General features: G+C 49.3%; 1 protein-coding gene across 1 annotated transcript in view; it reads right to left on the bottom strand.

Moving 5' to 3' along the window:
* Positions 1–8,842, bottom strand: part of WNT3 (Wnt family member 3) — a 98,352-nt gene extending 89,510 nt beyond the window's left edge. The window contains exon 1 of the mRNA XM_067556216.1: positions 8,763–8,842. Within this exon, the coding sequence (XP_067412317.1) occupies positions 8,763–8,842 (80 nt within the window). The remainder of the gene's footprint in view (positions 1–8,762) is intronic.
* Positions 8,843–24,048: the final 15,206 nt, after the last annotated feature.

Raw genomic sequence — 24,048 nt, 5'->3', positions numbered from 1 at the left:
CCTATGTCCTCCCTTCCTCCTGTGTGACAGGGATAATGATCCCTTCTCTCTGCTCTCCAGTAGGATAGTGATGGGCACCACAGAAACACTTATGAGGAAGAAATGGCTTTGGATTCAGAGCAGGATTTGCAAGGGGCCCAGTAAATCAGACCGTACACTGAATGAATGGACTAAAAAGAAATATTGGATAACTACCCATTTAGTGAGCACCTTCCCTCCCAAGCACAGAATGAGGCAGGAGTCCTGTGGGAAAAGCAGTAGGTGATCCAGTAATTAAAGCCTCTCATGATGCATACACACCAGGGAAGGGGTTGAATTAAAGCGGCTCTGGGAACTGTCAATCTGGCATTTCTAACTTTTGGGTGCTTGACTTTGCAAACGTAACATTCTTTTCATGCGGTGTTTTTTGTGTTGCAATACAGATACTGAACCTGAGTACAAGTTACGTGATTAGCCTGGGGAAGGGCCTAGGCCTGACAGCTCTGGGGCCTTCTGTTTAACCACAGGATGGGGACCGCACAGATGGTGGTGGCTGCAACATCAGGGAAAATATACTGCCAGCATATTTCCAGGCCTGTCCCCTAAACACTGTCCTGAGGACCTGCCCCCTTCAGTTCACCACAGCCAAGGGAACTGGCACCAGAGGAATACATTTTGGTCACTGAACTGCTTAATAAGCCATGAAGCAGGCAATTCAGGTTGAGCACAAAGTTGCAGCAGTCAGAGTATGTTAATGCAATGGCAGTTATTAAAAGCATATAACTGTGATGGTGAGTGAGACATTCTGCTTTTCTACGTAGCTGCCACCATATAGTGGGCATCCACCGGAGACCTGAGCTGAAAGCATGGGCCGTACTTGGACTGAAAGCGTAATGCCTATAGCTGGCACTTGAAGCAGGCGCTTGTCCTTATATGTGGACTAGCCACGCGAGGGGGACAAAGATCTGCACTCGCCAAGAGTGGGTGATAGAGACACTGGAGAATCTGCTAGTCCATTAACACACGAAGGCCAAACATTTCAAAAGCGGGGCCTGTTTTTTGGAAGCCCAACTTGAGATACCTTGGGCTTGATTTTCAGAGATGCTGAGCATCCACAGCTCCATCGGCCATCAACAGGCGCTGCAGGTGCTCAGCACCCATGAAGCTCTGGCCCGGTACGTCTCAAATCAGGCACCCAAAATCAGTGTCCACTTCTGAAAATGGTAATGACATGAGTGTAGGGAGGCCAGACTTACCGAGCAGCAAGGGCACGTGGTGCCCAGCTGTGCTGCCGAGCTGGCTCTCCTCACGCTCACATGCTGAACTAGCCTGTGGCTGTGGCAGGAAAGCAGTGCCGACTGCCTGAGTGCCTGTCCAGGGGCTCATATGGGCACACTCCGCACTCGGGGTAACTAGCTCCTCCCACCACTGGTGCCACCGACGTTCTCTTTTTAGCCTGCTAGCTCAATTGGAGCTAGCGTGGGCAGGTCTCTTTGAGCTGGGAATCACACCCCCACTTTGAAGTAGGGATGTGCCTTAGAGCCATTGTGGGATTCCCTCTATTACTCTCCCAATGACTCCACATCAGCTCCACCTGGGATCTGAAAGCGCAGCTGAGGAGTCTGTTCTGCTTCTAACAAAGCTGATGAAAGGCTCTGCAATGGAGACTGAGCTGGTAGCAAATGAGGCAATCTAGACTCTGGCTAGACCCATAGCACTCTGCAGGGCTAGCTGTGGCGTCAGGAGCATTGGCAGTGTTGCATCAGTAAAGCCCATAGACATGGCTCCCCTAGGAGGAGTGGACAAGGAGAGGGTGCAATTGCTTTTCTCACCGTCACTGCACGTTTATTTAAAACATGTTATGTACATAGGGTGGGAGGGTCCTGGCTCACTTCCCTAGGATGATGATTATTTATTGTGCCTATTCTAGTGGCACACAGATGCCCCAAGCAAGAACAGGGTTGCATTGTGCTAGGCCCTGGGCACACATATGGTGAGAGAAGCTCCCAGTCTAAATAGACCTGCTAGACAGGAAGTAGGAGAGGAAGCAGGGGCAGATCACTTGGCTCGGGTCACACAGTAGGTCAGTGGCAAAACCAGAAACTAAATCAAGCTGTCCCAGGATTGCCAAGGATTCTTTTCTGAGCTTTTGATGGCTGGATTTGGGCTTCTGATCCTCTGACCATGACTCTATTAACCTAGGTCCTTAGAATGCCGCCCCCACCAATCGCCACAGTATCTGAATGCCTGCATGAATTTGGACTCACTTCACTTCCTGGCCATGTGAGAACATCATGAGAACTCCACATCTTTAAATCTGCTGCAACATCTGCTCTCACTGTGGTGGCATAGGGCAGTGACGCCAAACTTGGACCCCTTGGGAGTGACCCTCCCAGCCTGGGTCCACAGTCCTGGGCAGGTGGGGCTCCCATGAGCACCCTAGGAATAACTGTGTAGACAGTGCTCTGAAGTTGGGGCTCAGGCTCTGATGCCTTCCAAGTGTTATCTGTACAGGTATTTTTAGAGCAGTAGCATGAGCTCAGCTAGCCCGAGTCTGTGGACCCGGCCTGGGAGGCTCCCTCCAAAATGCTGTGTGGACACATGCTGACATTGCAACAGGCAGCAGGAGACTCTCAAGTCTGAAACTGCTCATTCCAAAACGTACCTGACTTTTTCTCCCCCTTGCAGTCTGTGTGAGACATTACTGGTGTGTTTTCTGATCAAAATGAGCTTGAAAAATGCTTCGCCGACGCAGAGAAACCAAAATCAGGGCCTGCATCAGCCCTGCGATTATGGAGCAGGTGCCCTACCGCTGCACAGACATAGCAAGAGCGTGTCTCTGGTGCAGTTAAACCCCCGTGGCTGGCCCGTATCAGCCGACTCAGCTTTGTGGGGCTTAGGCGAAGGGGCTGTTTAATTGCAATGTAGAGATTAGGCCTGGGGCTCCAGCCCAGCCTGAATGTCTGTGCTGCAGTTAAACAGCCCCGTAGCCTGAGCCCAGCGGACCCGAGACAGGCGATACAGGCCAGCCACGGGTTTTTAATTGCAGTGTAGACACATCCTGAGAGGCAGGCTCTGCCCTGAAGAGCTGACAGTCTGAACAGACCAGACAGGCTGAGGGCCGGAGGAAGGAAGCACTATTAGCTCTATTTTACAGATGAGAAAATGAGGTGAAGAGAGAGAGTAAGTGACATGTCCAAGGTCACACGGGGAGTCTGTGGCAGAGCCAGGAACTGAACCCAGATCTCCTGAGTCCTGACTCATGCTTTTAATGAAAGGAGCATCTTTTTCATAATTGTTTAATCTCACTTGCATTAACATACAAAATCTCTGGTCTAATAAAAGACATTCAATGAGAAACACAAGTGAAATGAAACCATCCATCCTGTTCTCTCATTCCTGAGCCTAGCCTTCCCCATCCCAGCTCTCACTCCAGTCCCTGCAAAGCCCCATGGGCTGGTTCTCCTTTCATACTGCTGTCATTGCACTGACATAGGGCAGTTACTTTGAGCCACACTGGTGTTCAGGAGACTGAAGCCCTCCATTTTTAGCAACCCCAGGAACTCTACCCACCCCTGCACCATCCCCCTGAACTGCTCCCTCCTCTGAGTTTCCCTGTGTTCCATCTTTATTGGTAGCTGGATGCTCTTTGGGGCAGCAGAGGTTCCATAGTCTGTAGTGCCTTTCAGCCAGTGGCGTGCAGCTGAGCTCCATCATACCTTTCCAAGGCCCCTCTGCTCCTGACACTGTATCTGCTAGCTAGCAGTCCACAGGTGCATGTTCTAAGAGATGCGGGTTCTGTTCCTTCCTCTGGCACTGACCTGTTGTGTGACCTTGGGTCAATCCCCTTCCGTGCCATCCTTTGCCTGTCTTAGCAACCTAGGAAATCCTGCATCTTGGCCAGGGGCTAGACTTGATGACTCTTATGATCCCTTCTATCAATTGCCAGCCTGCATCAGACCCACAGTCTATTTAGCCCTTTTAATCCAGTGTCTGCTCCCCACATTAGATCTCAGCCTGGTTTCTAATAGTGAGAGCTTGGCTTACATATCCCTTCCACAAAAGTCATTTTCATTAACTCTGGACTTTCTTGGTATCCATATAAAGATTCAATCTCTTTTTGAATCTTGGCCTCAGCATCTTCCTGTGGTAGTGAGTTCCACATTCTAATTACAAACTGTGAAAAGGTATCTCCTTGTATTAGTTTTGAATTTCCCACCTTTTAATTTCACAGTATGTCCCTTATTCTTGTGTTATGATACAAGGAAAGCAGAAGTTCCTGATCTATCTTCTCTAGACCCGTCAGTATTTTATATATTTTTCTCTCTTATTTATTTCCTTTCTAAAGTAACAATCCCATTGTTTCCATCTCTCTTCATCTAAAAGTTTTTCCCAGCTCTTCATCATTCTCGTCACTTTTCTCTGAACCCCTCTAATTCTGCAATAGCCTTTGAAAGTGTGGTGCCCACTGCTGTGCACATTTCAGAGGTGAGTCTGCACCATTGATTTATAGAATGGCATTGCAATATTCTCTGTATCTCGTTCTTTATGCAGCCCAACATCTTGTTTATCTTTTTGACCACAGCTGTGCATTGAGCAGAGGTTTCTACTGAGCTGTCTACAATGATACCCAGGTCTCTTTCTTGAGTTGATACCGTTAATTTAGAACCCTGTGAAATATTTGAGTATATTATTTCTCCCTCCAATGTGCATTACTCTGCATTTATCAACACTGAACTTCACTTGCCAACATGTTGCCCATTCGCTCAGCATGGTCATGTCTCTCTGAAGTTCCTCACATTCCTCTCTGGTGGTGACTAACCTAAATAACTGAATCATGCGCAAGTTTTTCCCCCTCCCAGCTTCACCCCATTGCCAGATTATGAATAAATGTACTAAACAATACAGGAACTTGTATGGAAGCTTGAGCCCCGCATTGTTAACTTTTGCCATTGTGAAAATTAACCATTTCGTCCTATTCTTTGCTTTCTGTCTCCTGGCCATTTTTAAATCCATGAGAATACTTTTTCTTTCATGCTGTGACTACTTATCTTCTTTAGTAGCCTTGTGTGTGGGACCTGGTTGAATGCCTTTTGGAAGTGTAATTAAATTCAATGGGTAAACTCCAACGGGTACTCCTTTTCCCACTGTTTTATTGACATGTTCAAAGAATTCTAAGAGATTAACGAGACACAATTTTCCTTTACAACTCCCATCAGAGCATGATCTTCCAGATGTTTTGTTATTCTGTTTATAATTAATGTTTCAACCACTTTGTTTTGTCTATTTGGAATGTAAGTTTTTTGAGGCAGGATTGCCTCTTTTTATTAAATGGTTGTTGTGAATGGGTGGGTTGGACGGAGACCCAACAAGGTACTTTAGCATGTGTGTAGTCCCATATACTTCCCATTCACTCCAATGTTTCATGCATGCTTAAGAACCATGTTGAATCAGGGCCTCTTTCAGGAAGGTTTATATATAAGATGCGTGTTATATGCACATGGACTGGAACATTTACCTCAATCCCAGAGAACTACCGAGTCGCAGATAAATGAAACCTGGATCCCAACCAACATCGGGCCTGGGTTTGACTTTGTAGACTGAAAAATCACCCCAATTTCCCTGCCCCGTCTCTGGTGTTACATACTAGAAACAGAGCCCAGCAGGACAGTGCTGCAGCCCTTAGTGCAAGAGCATGCCCATCAACTGGAGGGGAGATTTGCAGTGGTAAGAACTACAGGCTCAAGCCTTTGAAGATTCATTCATCAGCCATGGATACTGGACTCAGTTTTAGCATGTGCCTTATTGACGCAATGGGCTGGGCTTGGGAACACGCCATCATTCCACTCTGCTGGTTGGCATTTTGTGCCTCTGATAGACTGTAACGGTCCCAGGGCTGCCACCTCTGAGGTACAAAAAAACAAGCCATCTAGGATGATCCTGAGCCCATAAAACTAGACAGCTGGCAGTGGAGACTGAGCACCCGAGTGAGCACCCAGGCCAGATTCATTAAAAAAGGGATTTTCCTGGGAAAACCTGGACAGGTGGCGGCACTCTCAATATCACATCTATCCAGCTGCTACAAAATATGGGGACATCTGAGTCCCTGCGAGGATTTTATCTTTGTTTCTTCTCAGTCCCTGCTTGACAGATATTCTATTAGTGAATTTCCAGCCTGAACCTAATCAGGATTATTCTAGAGACCTTGCATTCAGCCTGCTTTGGCTCTGTTTCTTATTGCACATTTCAGATTGTATTTCTAGCTACTGACACACTCTGCACACACAAGAGGATCCAGTTTGGCTCCCATTTAGACTGGCCCAATGCCATTGACTTCAGTGGGTGTGGCCCACTGCAAATGGAAGCAGAAAGTAGTCTTAGAGACAAACAGTCCAACATGGGCTAGGAAAATGCCCAGTGGGGTTGCCCGAGGATGACTGAGCATAGCATGCCCACTGCCCTGATGTCCTGTGAAACCCAAATCAAGCACCTACCTGAAGGTCTGGCAATTATCATCCCTCTCACAGAGGCTGGTTGATGGTTAAGGTCACTGGGAACCATGAGGGTATTTTAGAGGGAATGCGTAACATGAGGCAGCTGCCTTTTAAAGGTGTGTCTCGGTGCAGGCTCCCAGGGACGCTCAGCAGGGACTCCAGGACAGGCTACATTTCAGCGGATGGTTAAGTGTTTTGCTGAACTGGAGCCTTCGGTCTGGAGCTCTGGTTTATTTCCCCGCCTTTAGAATGCAGCGCGAGCTCTCAAACTGCCCGGGAGTCCTTGCTCCAGGTGCTCCTCAGCCTGGAAAAGGTCTCTCAGAAGCTTTAGACATTTTCTCTTTCTCCACCCCCCCCAATTTTAAGACTCAGTCACCCCATCGTATCAGTGTGGCATAGACTCCTTTGGCACTCTGACCACTGCAGGCTCTCCCATACTATGCAGGGTCCAGATTTCCTGAACTGTAGGCAAGTTCTATGTTGATTGATTGCTTAACCTCTCCTCTCCCGTTGGCACTGCCTGCTGAGCCAGACGTGTTGTGTAAGTGACCAGAAAACTGGCCTGTTGTTTGCATTGCTTGTGCCAGGGGACGTCAAGGGCCTGGGGAATGGGTGTATTCTCTGCCAACAGGGAGCAGAGCCCTTACAAGGGAGAAACCTCCACCTGGGAAGGGAACTAGCTCTGCCTCTTCCTGAAAATTTTCATTCCTCAGTATGACCGTCTCGGCAGCTGCCTCCTGACTCAGTCATGTAATCCTAGCTGCGCTGTCAGACTCTTACTCAGGTTGAAAGCCCACTTGGACTCCAGAACAGTTGGTTGCACAATCAAGTCCAGTCATCCTGTGCAGCTTCCAAAGGCATTTTTTTCTCTTCAGATACAGCCACTTTGAGCCGTGTTCCCCAGCCGGCACCCCGCTCCCCAAACACGCACTGCAGTGCTTCAGAGTGAGGAGAAGAGGGGTCTAAAGAAAGCTAGGAGACAGGGTCCATTTTGGTGGCCTTCCTAGCCCCGACTCAGGCCCTCAAGGTCAGCGTTTGTGATCAGGGTGGAGAATTTTATTTTGCAGAAAAAGAATTTCAAAGGTTGAGATTTAGCCATTTCATGAACTTGGCCATCTTTTAAAGCATTCGAGATTGTATGGTCAGAGTAACATTATTAGACGTGCTTTGACTGCAACAATTGAAATTTTCATTCTTAATCCCCATGATAATTAACAGATTTGTTTAATTATCCCTCCCCTCTCCCTTTCCCCAGACATGGCAGCCCATTTCCAAGTTCACACCAGCCTACTTCTTTGCATCTCCAAGTCGACACAGAAGGGATTTCATTCATTAATAAAAAAAGCTTTTCTGGATAGGTGAAAAATAATTAAAGTATTTTGACATAAGTAGTTTCAACGTCTCTTCCTGCCTCATGGCCCCATATATATATAGTCCCCTTCCTTCATTGTACAGAGACTTAGGAGTCTCATTCCAATGAGAAATCCTGTGTGATAAATGGAGAAATTGACGGAAATATTGTAGTATACGACTAAACATCTGCTATCTTCAAGTGAGTCATGGTTGTTTTGTTTTGCATTTCTGTTCCTCAAGGAGGGATCTAACCTTTGATTAAATTTTGGTAATGTATTTATTTTTAAAAGGTAGAATAATGCAGGTCAATTATCAGCCACATTGTAAGATAAAATTGATTTCTTTTATTTCTGGTAAGAGAAAATACGGGACATATCTGCAATATAAAATTTCTCTCGGGTGCCATTTGTGTCCTTTGCATATTTGCTGGACTAAATTCACATGAATGACTGAATAAAACAAAAGGAGAGAAAGAAGCCCCAAAATTGCAGCAGCCCGAAAGAAAATAGAATTTAAAAAATAATAATAATAAAAATAATAATGGATTGAGCAGTATTTAATAAGGGAGGAGAAATCTGCCTACGAACAAAAGCCAGGGTCCTGTGACAGATGAAAATTATATTGCACAGTGGATAAAAATACATCCTTGTATATTTATTTTAAACACAACTACAATGGCTGAAATTGGAGAATTAAGGGGGTTGGAAAAGTCTCCATTAGTGCACAGATAAACCTATACATTGTCCTTTGAAAATTACCCCTCAATGTTTAATGAATTACCAGGCAAAGCTGCAGAAATTATGTTTGGAACCAAACACGCAATTGTGGGAGCTCAGCAGAACTAAGGGTGGGAAGGAAGGAAGGAAGGAACATGCACACACACAAACCCCATCTCTAATAATTCATGAATCAGAAAAACTGGGGGGAAAATCTTACCACCAAATTGGGTAACCGGCTAAGACCTTTGTGCCACTGAAGAGAAAAGATAAAATTAATCCAAGCAGGTGGTAATCCATTAGTCCAGACTGGTGCAAGGGAAAACCTCAGTGAAGTTTTCAGACAAACATTAAGGGCGAAAATGAAGTATCCCCTCCACCCCAAACAGTCAGACAAAGTCCCTTGAAGTGCAGAACGACTTTCTGCGTGTCAGAAACGCACCTCTCCAAGCCTTCCCTGTAGATCATCCAAAAGCGTCTATTAAAAAGTGCAGGGCTTGGGGATGTCAGCAGGCAGCCAATCAGACGGCATGGCCTAAGGTAAGGGATGATTCTATAGTTCAGGGCTGTCAGTCATCCCCCCCCCCCACCGGCCCCACAACTTTGTTCCTAGCCCTCACTGGGGAAGGGCACAGAGAAACCCTTTTGCGCGAGATTGCTGGGATAATGAGGGCTCTTTTTTTTTTTTTTTAAGTTCACTTAGGTGGGTGCGCTGCTCCTGCATGTGGCTTGCCATGATAAGACTACAAGGTAAGGAAGAAGAATATTTCTGATTTCTCTGTCTCGGGGTGGGGAAGGGATAAATGACTTATTATTTGGTTGGTGATGGAGATAAATACTAACCCCGCACAGTGGCGATGCAGAACTTCAGGAAGGGAAGGTCACAGGAACTAGTATTGCTGCTTTGCAATCTATCTAATTTTTAAAGTTACATTACTGCATGGCTCGAAGTAGTTCAAATTTAAATCAAGGAATCAGTGCCTAGTGGTCAAAGGAGGGGGGCTCCTGAGTGGGAGGGCACGTGGTGCAATGGTTATAGCTCAGTGAATGGAAGTCAGGACTTTTGGGTTCTTTTCCTGACTCTGCCACTGACTCACTGTGTGAGCTTAGGAGAAGTCACTTCCTCTCTGTGTGTGCCTGTTTACCCATCTGTCAATGGGTATAACAACACCTCTCACACAGGAATGTGAGTGATGCCTAATTAATGTCTTGTGAAGTGCTTTGAGATCCTTGGATGAAAGGTGCTGGAGAAGGGTAAAGCATCATTAAAATAATAAGTTACTTTAATGAGAAAACAACTCCTCACCAGCCAGCTCAGTGCCAGTATATAGGTCACTCGTTCTTAATAGGCACATTGAAAGGCTCCCTTGTTGGCCAATAAGGACCCGTCAGTAGTGACAGTGGAGGTGCTTTATTTACAGTTACCTATGCGCCAGTAGGACGATTAGGTGATTCAGCACAAACACCACATAGGAACAGTCAGTAAAGGCCCTTTCTCAAGGACTAATGCCCTCAGCTCATGTATTGCATCACTGACTTCAAATGGAGCTGGGCCAGCTTATACCAGCGAAAGAGCCGGCTCTTTATAACCAGACATCAAAACAAGTTATCATGGGAAATAACATAAATGTGGGGTCTTGTCTCAGGCAGCCTAATGCGTTGGCCTGCTTTTTAAAGCTGTAAGACTTCTCCCTGAATCCCAAGGCTGTGGGCGCCAAACTCATTTCTGTACATAGATAGCTACTGAAATGCGCTGGGCCAAATCCTGCCGCCTTTATTCGTTTCCATGAGTTCAATGAGTAGGAATGCAGGCTTGGTCCCAGAGATGGCGGAAGGCCACACGGGAGCTTCACTTGGTTTAATATCTCAATGAGCAACTTACTTGATCTTGATACCAAACTCATGCTCTCTGGCCAATTTACCAGGCAGCATGCATCAGTGAGAGGACGTCCCCCCCGGCTCTGCACTGTACACTGGTTCTTCCCCCATTTCTACATCTGCTGCAAGGTCTGCAGTTCTGACGTTCTCAGGGAGCAAAAGAACAGGCACCTCTTTAGCTTTTCATTAGGGCTGGGATTAGGGCTCATTAATGAAGGCTTAGGATGCCTGGAAATGGCTCTCTTGCAGACAGCCAGGCAGGAACAACCCAGCTTAAGAAATGGTGGAGTTAGGGGGAATTGACACTACTCCAAAATATGTATACTGTGGTGAGGAGTGCATTAAGTTTAACCATGTGTGTAGAGCCAAATCCTGAAGACGTTACTCTCTGTTTACTCAGGACAGTCTGTCCCTGAACAGAGATATCAAGATGTGGACCGGGAAAAGTTAGGAAGGTTAGATGGAGAGGGACTGGTATGAAAGCATGAGGAAGGGAGAGACTGTGTCTGGTGTGAAGGTCTCTTCAATTGCTTCTGGCAAACCTGGCTCTGGGAACAGTCCACACGCTACACACTGAATGGCCATGAAGACCGGCAGGTTTGCAGGAAGAGGCTTGGTACGCCAGAGCGGAGCCTTTGAGGCACTCAACCAGGCTCAGATACGCCACTGCCCAGCAATGCCCTGACTGGGCCGGAGGTGGCTTTTGAAAGATGAATAACCAGCCTATTTGTGATGACCAGGGAGCCTGGTTCAGTGCCTACTGAAGTCAGTGGGAGTCTCTCCATGGATTTTGATGGGTCTTTGATAGGTTCCAGATGAGTTTCTTGTATCCAGTCTGCTCCTGAATTTCACCAGCACAGAGTTTTCTGTGTCTGTGTGCCTGAAATGTAATGGGTTCTTTGTCATGGAGCCTGCAGGGGATTCCTCTGTCATTCAGACGGGATTATTTGGGAAGATTTTTAAAGCTGGAATTTGGTATCTAAAGGCTCACATTTTCAATGTTTTTTCTTAGGGCTGGTTTACATGGTAGAATGATGCACTCTGTGTTGGGGGCTGATTTCTAAAGCTCACCAATGTGTTGTGCATTAATTGGACCATGTAGACACTGCTGGTGCACACTGCAGTTTTCCTAGTGTGTTTTAACATAGCACCATTTCAAACAGCACTCTGTTAAAGCACACCAGCGGGCTCTACATGGACCAATTAATGTGTAACACTATTTCAGTTAAGCACCAATGTTGACACACGAACAAATGGATAGAAACTGGCCATCAACAAGTTTAGGCTTGAAATTAGATGAAGATTTCTAACCATCAGAGGAGTTACGTCCTGGAAGAGCCTCCCAAGGGAGCAGTGGATCAAACCCCCTAACTGGCTTCAAAACTGAGCTTGATAAGTTTATGGAGGGGATGAGATGACGAGACTGCCTACAATGACAGGTAGCCGATTTACGACTGCTGGCAGCAAATATCTCCAAAGGCTGGTGATGGGGCACTGGAAGGGGGGGGGGCTCTGAGTTACTGCAGAGAATCTTTCCCAGGTGTCTGGCTGGTGGGTCTTGCCCACATGCTCAGGGTCTAACTGGTTGCCATATTTGGAGTTGGGATTGGCAGAGACCATGGGGGGTTTTCACCTTCCTCTGCAGCATGGGGCACTTGCAGGTTTAAACTAGTGGAAATGGTGCGTTCTCTGTCACTTGAAGTTTTAAATCATGATTAGAGGACTTCAGTAACTCAGCCAGAGGTTACGGGGCTATTACAGGAGTGGGTGGGTGAGGTTCTGTGGCCTGCGATGTGCAGGCGGTCAGACTAGATGATCAGGATGGTCCCATCTGACCTTAAAGTCTAGGAGTCTGAGTGTGCTTTAGAATCACACCCCACAGAGCACATTACTCCACCATTTAGACAAACCCTTACTGCCCTAGATCTTCGAAACCCTAGTTCTCACTGCCTGAGAGGGTCTTCCCTCCCTGTGAGCTGTGGTGACAGCTATGTACTCACAATACATAGGTTTAACAGTGGGGGCAGAGCATTCCCAGAAGAGAGCTCTCCACTCCGGAACTTGCCTCCCACGTGGATCTGAGCCAGCCTGTGTCTGCACTTCCAGCTGGAGATACGGTTTCCGGTTTGAGATGACATAGCCACTTGCGTGCCAAACACAGGGGCAGAGTGCAGCTGGCGTTCGCTCACACACTCAGCAGCTCAGACAGGACTAGCGCCTCCTGCTGCATTCTGCTGGTAGCTCTCAGGCTGTGTTAACGAGCTAGGATGAGCTGCGGGTGAAAGTGAAGGACAGACTCCACCCAGTGATGCTGAGCCCGAGGCACGTCCTTTGTGCCGACCAGGAGTGACGGGCACAGGGGAGAGGTGTAGCCGAGGAGACATATGCTCAGCTAGGAAACTCATCCTACCAATGCGCGGCACAGCCACACGCTCCCCTCAGGTGTCCTTCCTGCTGCTGGGCCAGTCTGACACGCCACCCAGACAGCAGCTCTGTGTAACACAGGACCAGGGGCCTGCAGGAGAGACGCTGGCAGCATGCACCATGGGGAAACGAGGCTGCCATCGGGGCTGTGAATTTCCGTAGGCGGCCGGGATACCATTGATTCCAGCCATCGAGGGCAGCCGCAGATTTGGATGCTCAGGATGCTGCTCTGGGGAGGCCAAGGAGCTTGCAATGACGGGTTTCTGCACTGCCGGAGGACAGAACTATGGCACCAACCAACTCCCAGCTTAGTCCTTAGTCCTTAAGCAAGTTCTTACTCAAGGAATTTCTAACCAGCCACAACAATCCGCCTGCAAACTGAGCATGAACAGACTGAGCCCTGCCCTCTGCCCCTTCCTGGGGTTTGGCTTTACTGCTAACTTATACACAGCAGCATCAGCCTCCACGTAAGCTTCCATCTAGGGATTAGCTGTCCCTAGGGTTTCCCTGCAGCACCTCCTCTTTCTTCCATCACTAGTTTCCTCTGTCCTCAAGAGTAACTCTTCTCCTGCTCCTTTTCCCCCCATTTTATATCCTGGTTGGAGTTAACAGAACCCACCAGCCAGCAGCAGTTGAGTGGCATTTAATGCAGTGTATTACCATATGACTGATACTCATGTCTGGCCAGGCCCTTTCCTGGGATTCGCCAAAGAATGCCGAGACAGTGCAGCCAGCAATGCACCAGCGAGGGACAGGCGTCAGCCAGTTAATAAACCTGTCTCCCCATGGAAAGCTGCAGTGACTTTGGGTGGAGGAGGGCCTAAGGGTGGGGTAGTGAAACCCCCTGGGTGAAGGAAATGTCCCCAGAAAAGCAGATGAGCTTGAATTCTGCTGGCCAATGGTAGCCACATTATTGGGACCAGACCCATGCAGAAAAGGCACAGTTGCGGATACAATAAGCTGGGCCCTTTCGTCAACCCGGTGTGGTGTTGTGTCTAGAAGCTGCAGTTGCCTATCACAATTATCTTGACCTTCATCTTGTCATTGGAGTTCTATAGTCCCTGCCGAGAGAGAAGGTGGAGGGCCGATGGCAACTCCTTCCTTCTCTGTTTGGCCTAGGTGTACACATCGAAGGTCTGTGCGCGATGCTCACTCATTCTGGTGGGGAAGGACTGAGGCATTCAGCAGCAGCTCAGACACCCAAACAACCTTATTTAGGGGTGGCCTGCTTGCCCCAATCTGGGGAAAGCACTAGAAAAGGTGGGCTAAAAAATCTTCCTCCTACCTTTTTAGCATTACAAAGAACTGTGTTCAAACGATGGCGTATCTGTGACACTGCCTTAGTGGCCACTCCCCAGCTTCCAGCAATGCAGGAGCTGGACCAAAAACCAACTCCTGAAGAGGCAGAGAATGCTATTGAAGATATTGCAGCTGGGAAAGCAGCAGGCAATGACCAGATACCTTTGGAGCTCCTAAAGACATGAGGGAGAAAGCTTGCAAGTGACATCCACACACTCCTCTCCGCCTGTTGGGAAGAAAGCCACACGCCCCCGTGTAGAGGATCTCCTGTTGTGGGCGGTGCTGGTGGCCCTCCCTCATTGTCAGTCTCTGAGGGAGGCCACACCTCCCGGCACCTATGCCCTGCAGGGAGTCCAGAATGAAGGGGCCGTCTCCAGCCCTTAGTAGGGCAAGCCAGGTTTCAGATCCCGCTCCTTGGGGTGCTAGTCTCTAGCCCGTTAATAGGTGAGCAGGCAGTCACGAAGCCCTGGCCCTTAGGCAGGGCGGGCGTCACAATGGGCACAGTCACCAGGCAAGCAAACGGTCTGGGGCCGGCCCCCCGCAGGACGGGCAGGCAGCAGGGAACAGCCTTCAGTGCTCAGCAGGGTGAGGCAATAGTCTCAGGCCTCACCCTCTAGCAGGGCAGACGGGCAGTGGGGAAAGCAATCTCTAGCCCCCAGCAGGATGAGGAAATGGTCCCAAAGCCTGGCCCTTAGGCAGGGCAGGGCAGGCAGAGGGGAAGCAGTCTCTAGCCCTCCGCAGGGCATGTAGTCATTTCACCCCGGCCCTGCGGCAGGGCGTGGCAGGCAGCAAGCAGCAGGCTCTGGCCCTCAGCGGGCGATCAGCCCCGGTTGGGGTAGGAAGGGGGAAGGGGGACGCAGGCCCAGAGCCCTGTCAGTGACGGGCTGTCCCGTCGCTGGGTCAGCTGAGCTCCAGCCGAAACACGCACAGCGAGTGCAAGCTCAGCCGGACCGTAGTTGGCTCCCCTGGGCTACTTCCTCCCACCCTCTCCCTAGAGTACCCGCTCTCCTGAGCTGTACCCCGCTTCCTCGGGAGATTCTGCCCGAGGGACACTCTAGAAGCCCTCAGCGTCATCGCTTGACGGCAGGTCCGGGACCTGTTTGGAGTTGTCTGTGGAGGGCTGCTCCTCTAGGTCACAGGGTCTGGGGGTCCCCCGTTACTCACATGGGGTTGGCAGTTCGGGCAGCTCCTCCAAGTCCTCAGGGCCCCACGCCGTGGGTAGCTCTGGCAGCCTCTCCTCTGTGGAGCGGACGGGTGCAGCCATAGGCTCAGGCACCAAGGGAGAGGCATCCTGTTCTCTCAGCCACTGGGCTCTGACTGAGTGAGCAGGCCTGGCTTTTGTACTCCTAGCCTCGCCTACCTGCTTCTGGTCAGGTGGTGTACTGCCGGATTCCAACTCCCAGGGGGGGTTTGACTCTCCCTCACTGTCCATCTCTGAGGAAGGCCACACCTCCCGGCTACACCGAGGGTCTGAGAGATGCAAACATAATTACTTTATACAAAAATAAAGGGGCAGAGCGGACTGCAACAACTAGCGAGGGATATCTCCGCTCAGTGTGGTCGGTCAGCAAGGTGCTCACAAGGGTCCTGTTGAAAACACCCCAGGTCCTTGCTGAGAGAGTTTATCCTGACAGTCAGTGTGGGTTTAGAGCTGGACGCTCCATGACTGACATGTCCTTCACACTGAACTTATTGCAAGAAATGAGCCGTGAACAACAGGCACCTCTCTATGTAGCATTCCTTCGACACGGTTAGCAGGAATGGCATCGATAAGATCCTGTTGGAAATTGACTGCCCACAAGAAGTGCTCTCCCTATTCGAGGAGTTCCATGAGGAACTGAAGGCAACCATCCAGTGTGAATGTGAAGCATCATCCGAATTTATCATTGATACTAATATGAAGCAAGGCTGCATCTTAGCGCCCACTGGCTTTGGCATCTTCTCTATTCTTCTGAAGTACACCTTTGGAAATGATCAATGTGGCGTCCTAATTGCACTGAGGATGGAGGGCAGCTTGTTTAACATCAGACAATTTCAGAAGAGAAGGCATCTCACCCAGCTCACTATTCAGGACCTGCTTTTCGGAGATGCTGCTGCATTCGTCTCTAATTCACCTGATGAACTGCAGGTCATGGTGAACAAGTTTGCAGAAGCATGCACCAACTTCAGCATAGGAATCAGTAGCAAGAAAACAGTTGTCATCTCACAAGGTACCAGTATTCCAGCAGTTCTGTAGAAAAGGACCTGGGGGTAACAGTGGATAAAAAGCTGGATATGAGTCAGCAGGGTGCCCTGGTTGCCAAGAAGGCTAATAACATATTGGGCTGCATTAGTAGGAGCATTGCCAGCAGATCGAGGGAAGTGATTATTCCCCTCTATTCAGCATTGGTGAGGCCGCATTTGGAGTATTGTGTCCAGTTTTGGGCCCCCCACTACAAAAAGGATTTAGACAAGTTGGAGAGAGTCCAGTGGAGGGCAACAAAAATGATTAAGGGGCTGGAGCACAAGACTGATGAGGAGAGGCTGAGGGAACTAGGCTTGTTCAGTCTGCAGAAGAGAAGAGTGAGAGGGGATTTGATAGCGGCCTTTAACTACCTGAAAGGGGGTTGCAGGGAGGATGGGGCTAGGCTGTTCTCGGTGGTGGCAGATGACAGAACGAGGAGCAACGGTCTCAAGTTGCAGGGCAGGAGGTCTAGTTTGGACATTAGGAAAAAGTTTTTCACTAGGAGGGTGGTGAAGCACTGGAATGGGTTACCTAGAGAGGTGGTGGAATCTCCATCCCTAGAGATTTTTAAGGTGTGGCTGGACAAAGCCCTGGCTGGGATGGTTTAGTTGAGGTTGGGCCTGCTTTGAGCAGTGGGTTGGATTAGATATCTCCTGGGGTCACTTCCAACCCTAATCTTCTATGAGTATATGATTCTAAAATCTATGTCAGTGATGAAGCTCTGGACAACGTGGATCATTTCTGCTATCTTGGCTCATTTCTCAGCAGCTCACTTAATCTTGATATGGAACTTGATGCTAGAATCACCAAAGCTTCTGTTACCTTTGGGAAACTTACCTGACGTGTTTGGAACAACAAGTTGCTAACCCTGAACACAAGGGTGTTTGTTTATCATGTGTGTTTCCTTAATATCCTCCTTTATGGCTGTGAAATCTGAGTTACATACTCCAACCAGGAGCAGAAATTGAACAGCTTGCACCTCTGCTGTCTCAGAAACATCCTTGGAGTGACTTGGGCCCAACAGATCACTAATGGTGAGACCTCGAGAGACCTGGCCTGCAGTCTGTGCAGACTGTGCTGGATGCTTGCAGGCTTCGCTGGCTGGGACACGTGGCGCACATGCCTTGAGATCCTCTGCTGAAGGCTGTGCTGTGTCCAACTTAAAAACCACCCGTGACACAAATTCAGCATCCCACTGACAATGGGAAAAATCCTGCCCACAGCCGCTCAGTCTGGAGAGGCCAGGTCCAGGCCAGTGCCGTCAGCATGGGGAGCCATCAGAGAGCCCAGGCTGAGGCCCGCTGGTGAGCCAGGAAGCAGTGTGCTCCAACCTCTGTCTGGCGCGTGGACCTGTAGCCACCGGGGGAAGGGCGGCCGCTCGCGCGCTGGGCTCTTTTTCCATCCCCTTGCTAAGAACCAACTTTGTTGCATCTCCTTTCATATGTCAACTTGTTGGATGACCATGATTACCACATGGGCTTAAGGCAACTAACAGAAGAACCTTATCTTCCTGTTCAGAGTGTTAGAATTTGCTGTCCTGCTACAAGCTGTCATGAGCACGCAAGATCTGAGTGTGCCCATCATGGCTGAGGGGCAGCCAGGCCAAATCTGCTGCCCTAGGCCAATGAGAAGGGGCAGCACATTGAAGTTTTGTCTAGGGTGGCAGACTGTCTTGAGTGGCTTCTGCTGACTCTGACTCACATTCAAGTTACATGGAGCCCGTTAACATGTCCTTCTCTTGTTTTAAGTTCCTGGAGTCCTCGTTCCTTACTCTCGTGGTGGTTGTGCAGGGTCTGCAAATAAGTTCCAGTCTTGGGCAGAGTTGCATGGGCCATGATCACAGGTTTGCCACGTGTTAGGCTGCATGGGGCCCTGTGTACCTCCGCTGGGTCAGACAGCAAGGGGCCTGCGTCCAGATTGCTGGTCCATGAGCTGCTGTCGAATCTGATGGGCAAGGCTCTTGTGTCTCATTTCTATGACAAATATTCATCAGGTTAGGGAGATTGTTCCCACCTTAGTCAGCTGAATGCTCTGGGGCTATTTCTCCTTGTTGTTCATGTGAGCAGTTTCCTTCTCTTCTCCTGGAAGCTGAAGGCTGAAAGCCTGATTCTGATGTCACTTGCATCGTGTAAATCAGGAGTAATGCCACTGAAGTGAATTGAATTTCACTGGTGTGAGGGGAGAACTGGGTCTTAGTCTGAGACTTGGGGAACCTTGTGTAGATGATGATAAGAAACCCTGGGCTCAGCAAGGACCTTTAACATCAGTTTTTTCTGTTTGATGATCATGGATGGTCTGTCCTTTGACATACGCTGCCCCCATCTCTGTATCATTTCCCTCACTTTTCTGTCCTCCTCTCACAGGACTCATGCTCCCACTCCCAGAGGACATTGCCAGGTTACAAAGATGCAGAGGTTGAGGCTCCTTTGTACCATGCTTTGGATGAGAGGTCTTGGATGGTCTTGTGGCCCAGGCATTAACTGTTTGTTGTTCTTTATATTAAAGCAGCAAGAGCTTGTATTTAAAAATTATATGATTTTTATTTAAGACTGATACGATTCTGGAACCACAGCCTGCTGTGAACTGCAACCTGCCACAGTGCGACCTGCCCTCCCCAGTCTAATCCAACCTCCCCTCCCCCACACAGGGGAGGGTGCCCTTTGGCCTCTGCAGCCATACCCCCATTACTGTGCACAAACTGCGACTCGGGAGATCTGCGCTCTCTTCCTGTGTGACCCTGGGCAAGTCCCTTCACATCGCCGTGCTTCTGTACCCTGCCTGTCATTTCCTGATGATAACCCCTCCTTGTCTATTGGAGCAGGGACTGTCTCTTACTGTGGGCCTGTGCTGTGCCTACCACAATGGAGCCCTGATTTCAGGTGGAGCCCTAGGTGCTTCTGTAATACAAATAATAATAAGAGATGTCATTCCCTGTTACTAAAGGTACTAATGGAACCTGGTATTCCAGCCTGGGTATTCCAGGGACAGACGGAATAACCAACTGATGAGTGGTCCTCCAACTATTTCATTCTGAGGCCTACTTTATAAGAGAGAGAACTACTTATGTAACACCCTCCCTTGATTGGTATCTACAATCCTTGTTGTTATTTATTAGTCATATGATGACAATACATACATACAACAAAGAAAAAACAACCTGACTAGTTCGCAGCATCTGAACATCTGCTCTCACGCATAGAAAAGAAAAAGGAAGCTCGCTAACTTTACTTCAACAACCAACTAAGTCCAGAACTCTTAAGTTCAAGAGGCTAAGGCTGGGTCCAGAAAGCCACTAGAGAATGTGCCCAGAAGTACTGGCAAGACCTGTGCAAGAAAATTCAGCCCTGCTTCGAAAGAGGGGACCTTCGTGGTACCTGTGATGGAATCTAAGAGACACTTGGTCCAATTTGAAAAAGACGGCAAACCTGAAAGCAAAAGATGTACCATCCTGATTGACAGACAAGAACAACTGGACCGATGGACTGAGCATTACAAAGAACCCTACTCAAAGGATGCCATTATCTGTGATATTGCCTTAGCTACTGTGACACGCTTTACTCCATGTACACCCTTATAGTGTAACTGTGTATTTTCTAATGCAAAGTATGTCATGTCAGATGTTTTTGGAATGCTCCTGGCATACTGAACATTACTGTTGTGGGGGTATGTTGCCTGCAATGTCATACATATGTACAGATATAAAACTCTGCTATGTCATATCCCCAAATGTGTGTCTCACATGGCTTGAATAGATCCAGGCAAACACAAAATGGTGAAGGTTCACGCCTTGCAGAGGCATGCATACAGGAACAATGGACTGGCCTGCGCACCTGATAAGGCAATGCTTATGTGACTCAAGTGGTGGAAATCCTGTCCATTGCTGGACACGGCTGATCACCTCACCCCAGGGGGTGATGAAGAAACATGTTATAGGCAGAGGCATTTTTGTCTCTGGAGCTCTTCCTTGGAATCCATCTCCAAAGCAACAGCAAGAAACTGACAGACTGCCCATGGGCTGAGGGGGTGGCTGCAGCAGTCATCTCAGCTAGCCTGTGGGGTGAGCTAACATCACAGTCTGAAAGGCTACTCAAGTGTTGAGTTTAGTTTAGCATGCAATTTATCTTTTAATTAATTGTGATCAAACCTTGATTCATATTTTTCTGGCTCATAATCACTTAAATCTTGCTGAAAAGTTCCAGAGGGGGAGCCGTGTTAGTCTGTATACAACAAAAACAACGAGAATCCTGTAGCACTTTAAAGACTAACAAATTTAATTTCTGCAGGCATAAGCATCTGATGAAGTGGGTTGCAGCCCACAAAAGCTTATGCCTGCAGAAATCAAATGTGTTAGTCTTTAAAGTGCTACAGGACTCTCGTTTTTTTGGTTTTTTTTTAAATCTTGCTGTAATTAATAAACGTATTTGTTTGTTTTACCTAAAGCAGTGCATGTGGTTTGAGTGTGGGTAGAGACTTCACTTGGAATGACAGAGCTGGTGCATAGCAATTTCTTTGATAAATTGATGGACTAATGTAATGAGCTTGCAGGGTGCAGTGTACAGCACTGAACCCTGCAAAATGGCAGTTCCCAGGGTGGAATCTGGGACTGGGGGTGTTTGCTGGGGGTCAATCCCATGAGCAGCTGGACAGAAGCGCACCTTCACTGAGCCAGGGACCGATTACTTGCAGAGTGGGTGGTTCACATAACAAAGCAGAATAAGTCGGGACCCAGGAGTGAGGGATTGGGGTGACACAGCTACACACCAGTCCAGATTGCAGGGGGGAATGTCACAGCTGCCATTCCCAGCTTCCAAAAATGGAGGAGCAGGACCAAATACCAATTCTTGACGATGTAGAGAAAGCTATCAGAGATTGTGCCTGGGAAAGCAGGCAATGACCAGATATCTGCAGAGCACCTAAAGGCAGGAGAGAGAAAGCTTGCAAGTGACATCCACACAATTCTCTGCACCTGCTGGAAGAAAGCCACATACCCCAGTATCTGAGAGATGCAAACATAATTACTTTATACAAGAATAAAGGGGGCAGAGCAGACTGCAACAACTAGCGAGGGATATCTCTGCTCAGTGTGATCATCAAGGTGCTTGCCTGGGTCCTGTTGAAAAGACCCCAAGTCCTTGCTGAGAGAGTTTATCCCGACAGCCAGTGTGGGTTTAGAGCAGGACGCTCCATGACTGACGTATCCTTCAGAATGTGCTTGCTGCAAGACAAAAGCTCTGAGTGTAGTATGGTTGGCCGTCCCTCCCCGTCAGTCTTGGACGGAGGCCACACCTCCTCACTACCCCGCTTTGGCAGGGCCGGGGGACAGTCTCCGAGCTGTAGCTAGTTCAAAAGGCCCCAGGCAGGGCAGCAAACAGTTAAAGGCCCCGGGCGTGGCGGCAAACAGTCTAAAGGCCACCAGGGTGTTCAAGGAAGGGGGAGGGGGATGCAGGCCCACCCGACTCCAGTGCATCCCAGCCCAGGTCCCTAGCTGTGGCCGAGGGGTCGGCCACGGGGTCCGTGGGGTATGCCACGGAGTCAGCGGGGTCCCGACCGCAACACGCTGAGTCACTGTCCAGCTCCCTGGTCCCTGGAGCGTGTGGCCCTTCCCCTGGGCTACTTCCTTTCCCCTGTCCCTTGGATACCTGGTATCCTGCTGTCCAGTCGTCCTCGTCAGGGTAGGTGCCCAGGGGCAAGTTGTAGAACCCCTCGATCTCGTCGGGGTGGTAGGTCAGGCAGCTCTTCGGGGCCGTCTGCGGGGGGCAGTTCCTCCAGGTCTGGCCTGGTCAGCGCCCACACCTCACCATCGTCCTCTTCCAATTCCAGGGGCAGCTCCTCCAGGTCTGGCCCCGGTAGGGCCATGTCCTCCGCGTCTGCATCGGGCAATTCCTCCAGGTCTTCGCCCCTCGGGATTACTGGGTCCAATAGGGTGGGTGAATCCGGGGGTACTGCTGGGCCCCAAGTCTCATGCTGCTCCTTCGCCAGCGCCCGGATGCCGGCCCTAGTCTGCTTTCCTGGGTACCTGGTGTCGGTCGGCTCGCCTGGGTACCAGGCCGCAGGCAGAGCTGGAGGGCCGGGAGAGACGTCCTTCCCCTCCGGGAGCTGGCCACCAACTGAGCCCCTGGGCCTCTCTTTTGTACTTCCTGTCCCGCTCCCTCGCTTCCGGGTTGGCAGACAGGCAGTCTCTGGCTCCGCCCCCACAGGCCCAGCCTGTTGGTCCCCATCAGTCTTGGAGGGAGACCACACCTCCTCACTACACTGAACAACAGGCACCTCTCTATGTAGCATTTGTTGACCTACGAAAGGCCTTCAACACGGTTAGCAGGAATGGCATCGATAAGATCCTGTTGAAAATTGGCTGCCCACAAGAAGTGCTCTCCCTATTCCAGGAGTTCCATGAGGGAATGAAGACAACCATCCAGTGTGAAAATGAAACATCATCTGAGTTTAGCACTGATACTGGCATCAAGCAAGGCTGCATTTTAGCACCTACCGGCTTTGGCATCTTCTTCTCTATTCTTCTGAAGTACGCTTTCGGAACTGATCAATCTGGCGTACTAATTGAATCAAGAACAGACATCAGGCAATTTCAGAGCAAAACGCATGTCACCCAGCTCACTATTCGGGATCTGCTTTTCACAGATGACGCTGCATGCATCTCTAATTCACCTGATGAATTGCAGATCATGATGAATAAGTTCTCTGATGCATGTATCCAGTTCGACATGGTAATCAGTATTAAGAAAACAATTGTCATGTCACAGGGCACTAACATCCAACCTACAGTCTATGTCAGTAATGAAGCTCTGGACAACGTGGATCACTTCTGCTATCTTGGCTCAACTTTACCCAGCTCACTTAGCCTTGATACAGAACTTGATGTGAGAATCGGCAAAGCCTCTGTCACCTTTGGCAAACCTACCTCATCATGTGTCTGGAACAACAAACTGATAACCCTGAAAAAGGTGTCCGTTTCTCAGGCTTGTGTCCTCAGTCCTCAGCTGTGAAGCTGGGTCACGTACTCCATGCAGGAGCAGAGATTGAACAGGTCCTGGATTCTTTGTCTCAGAAAAATCCTTGGAGTGACTTGGTACCAACGGATCACTAACAACGAGATCCTTGAGAGACCCGGCCTGCAGTCTGTGGAGACACTTGCAGGCTTCGCAGGCTGGGACACGTGAAGCGCATGCCTCAAGACTGTCTGACGAAGGCTGTGCTCAACAGCCAACTCAAGAACTACCCGCACTGCAGAGGAAGGCCAAATCTCCAATACAGTGTCAAGGTCAAGCAGAATCTCAAGGAATTCAGCATTCCCCTGACAATGGGAGAGCCCTGCCCACAGCTGCTCAGTCTGGAGGAGCCGGGTCCAGGCAGGTGCCATCACCCTGGGAAGCCATCAGAGAGCTCAGGCTGAGCCTGCAGGTGAGCCAGGAAGCAGAGTCTGCACATGTCCATATTGCGCATAGCCCTATGGCCACTGGGGGAAGGGCGGCCGCTCGCGCCTTGTGCTCTTCTCCCACAGGACTGCCACGCACCATTGACTGACTGACTTCACTGTGTTTCCTTTCATCTGCCCAGCTGTTGGGTGGCCGAGCATGATGGGAATACTCAGCGGCCCCAGTCAGTGATCAGGCCCCTGTTGTACAAGGCGCTGTACATTTATAGGCTAAACAGACAGTTCCTGCCC

Source organism: Emydura macquarii, unplaced genomic scaffold (assembly GCF_026122565.2).
Source record: "Emydura macquarii macquarii isolate MOO-44397 ecotype Brisbane River unplaced genomic scaffold, CSIRO-AGI_Emac_v2 contig_1692, whole genome shotgun sequence".
Taxonomy (NCBI): domain Eukaryota; kingdom Metazoa; phylum Chordata; order Testudines; family Chelidae; genus Emydura; species Emydura macquarii.
Note: the sequence above shows the minus strand (reverse complement) of the source record. Positions and strands in the feature narration are given on the sequence as shown.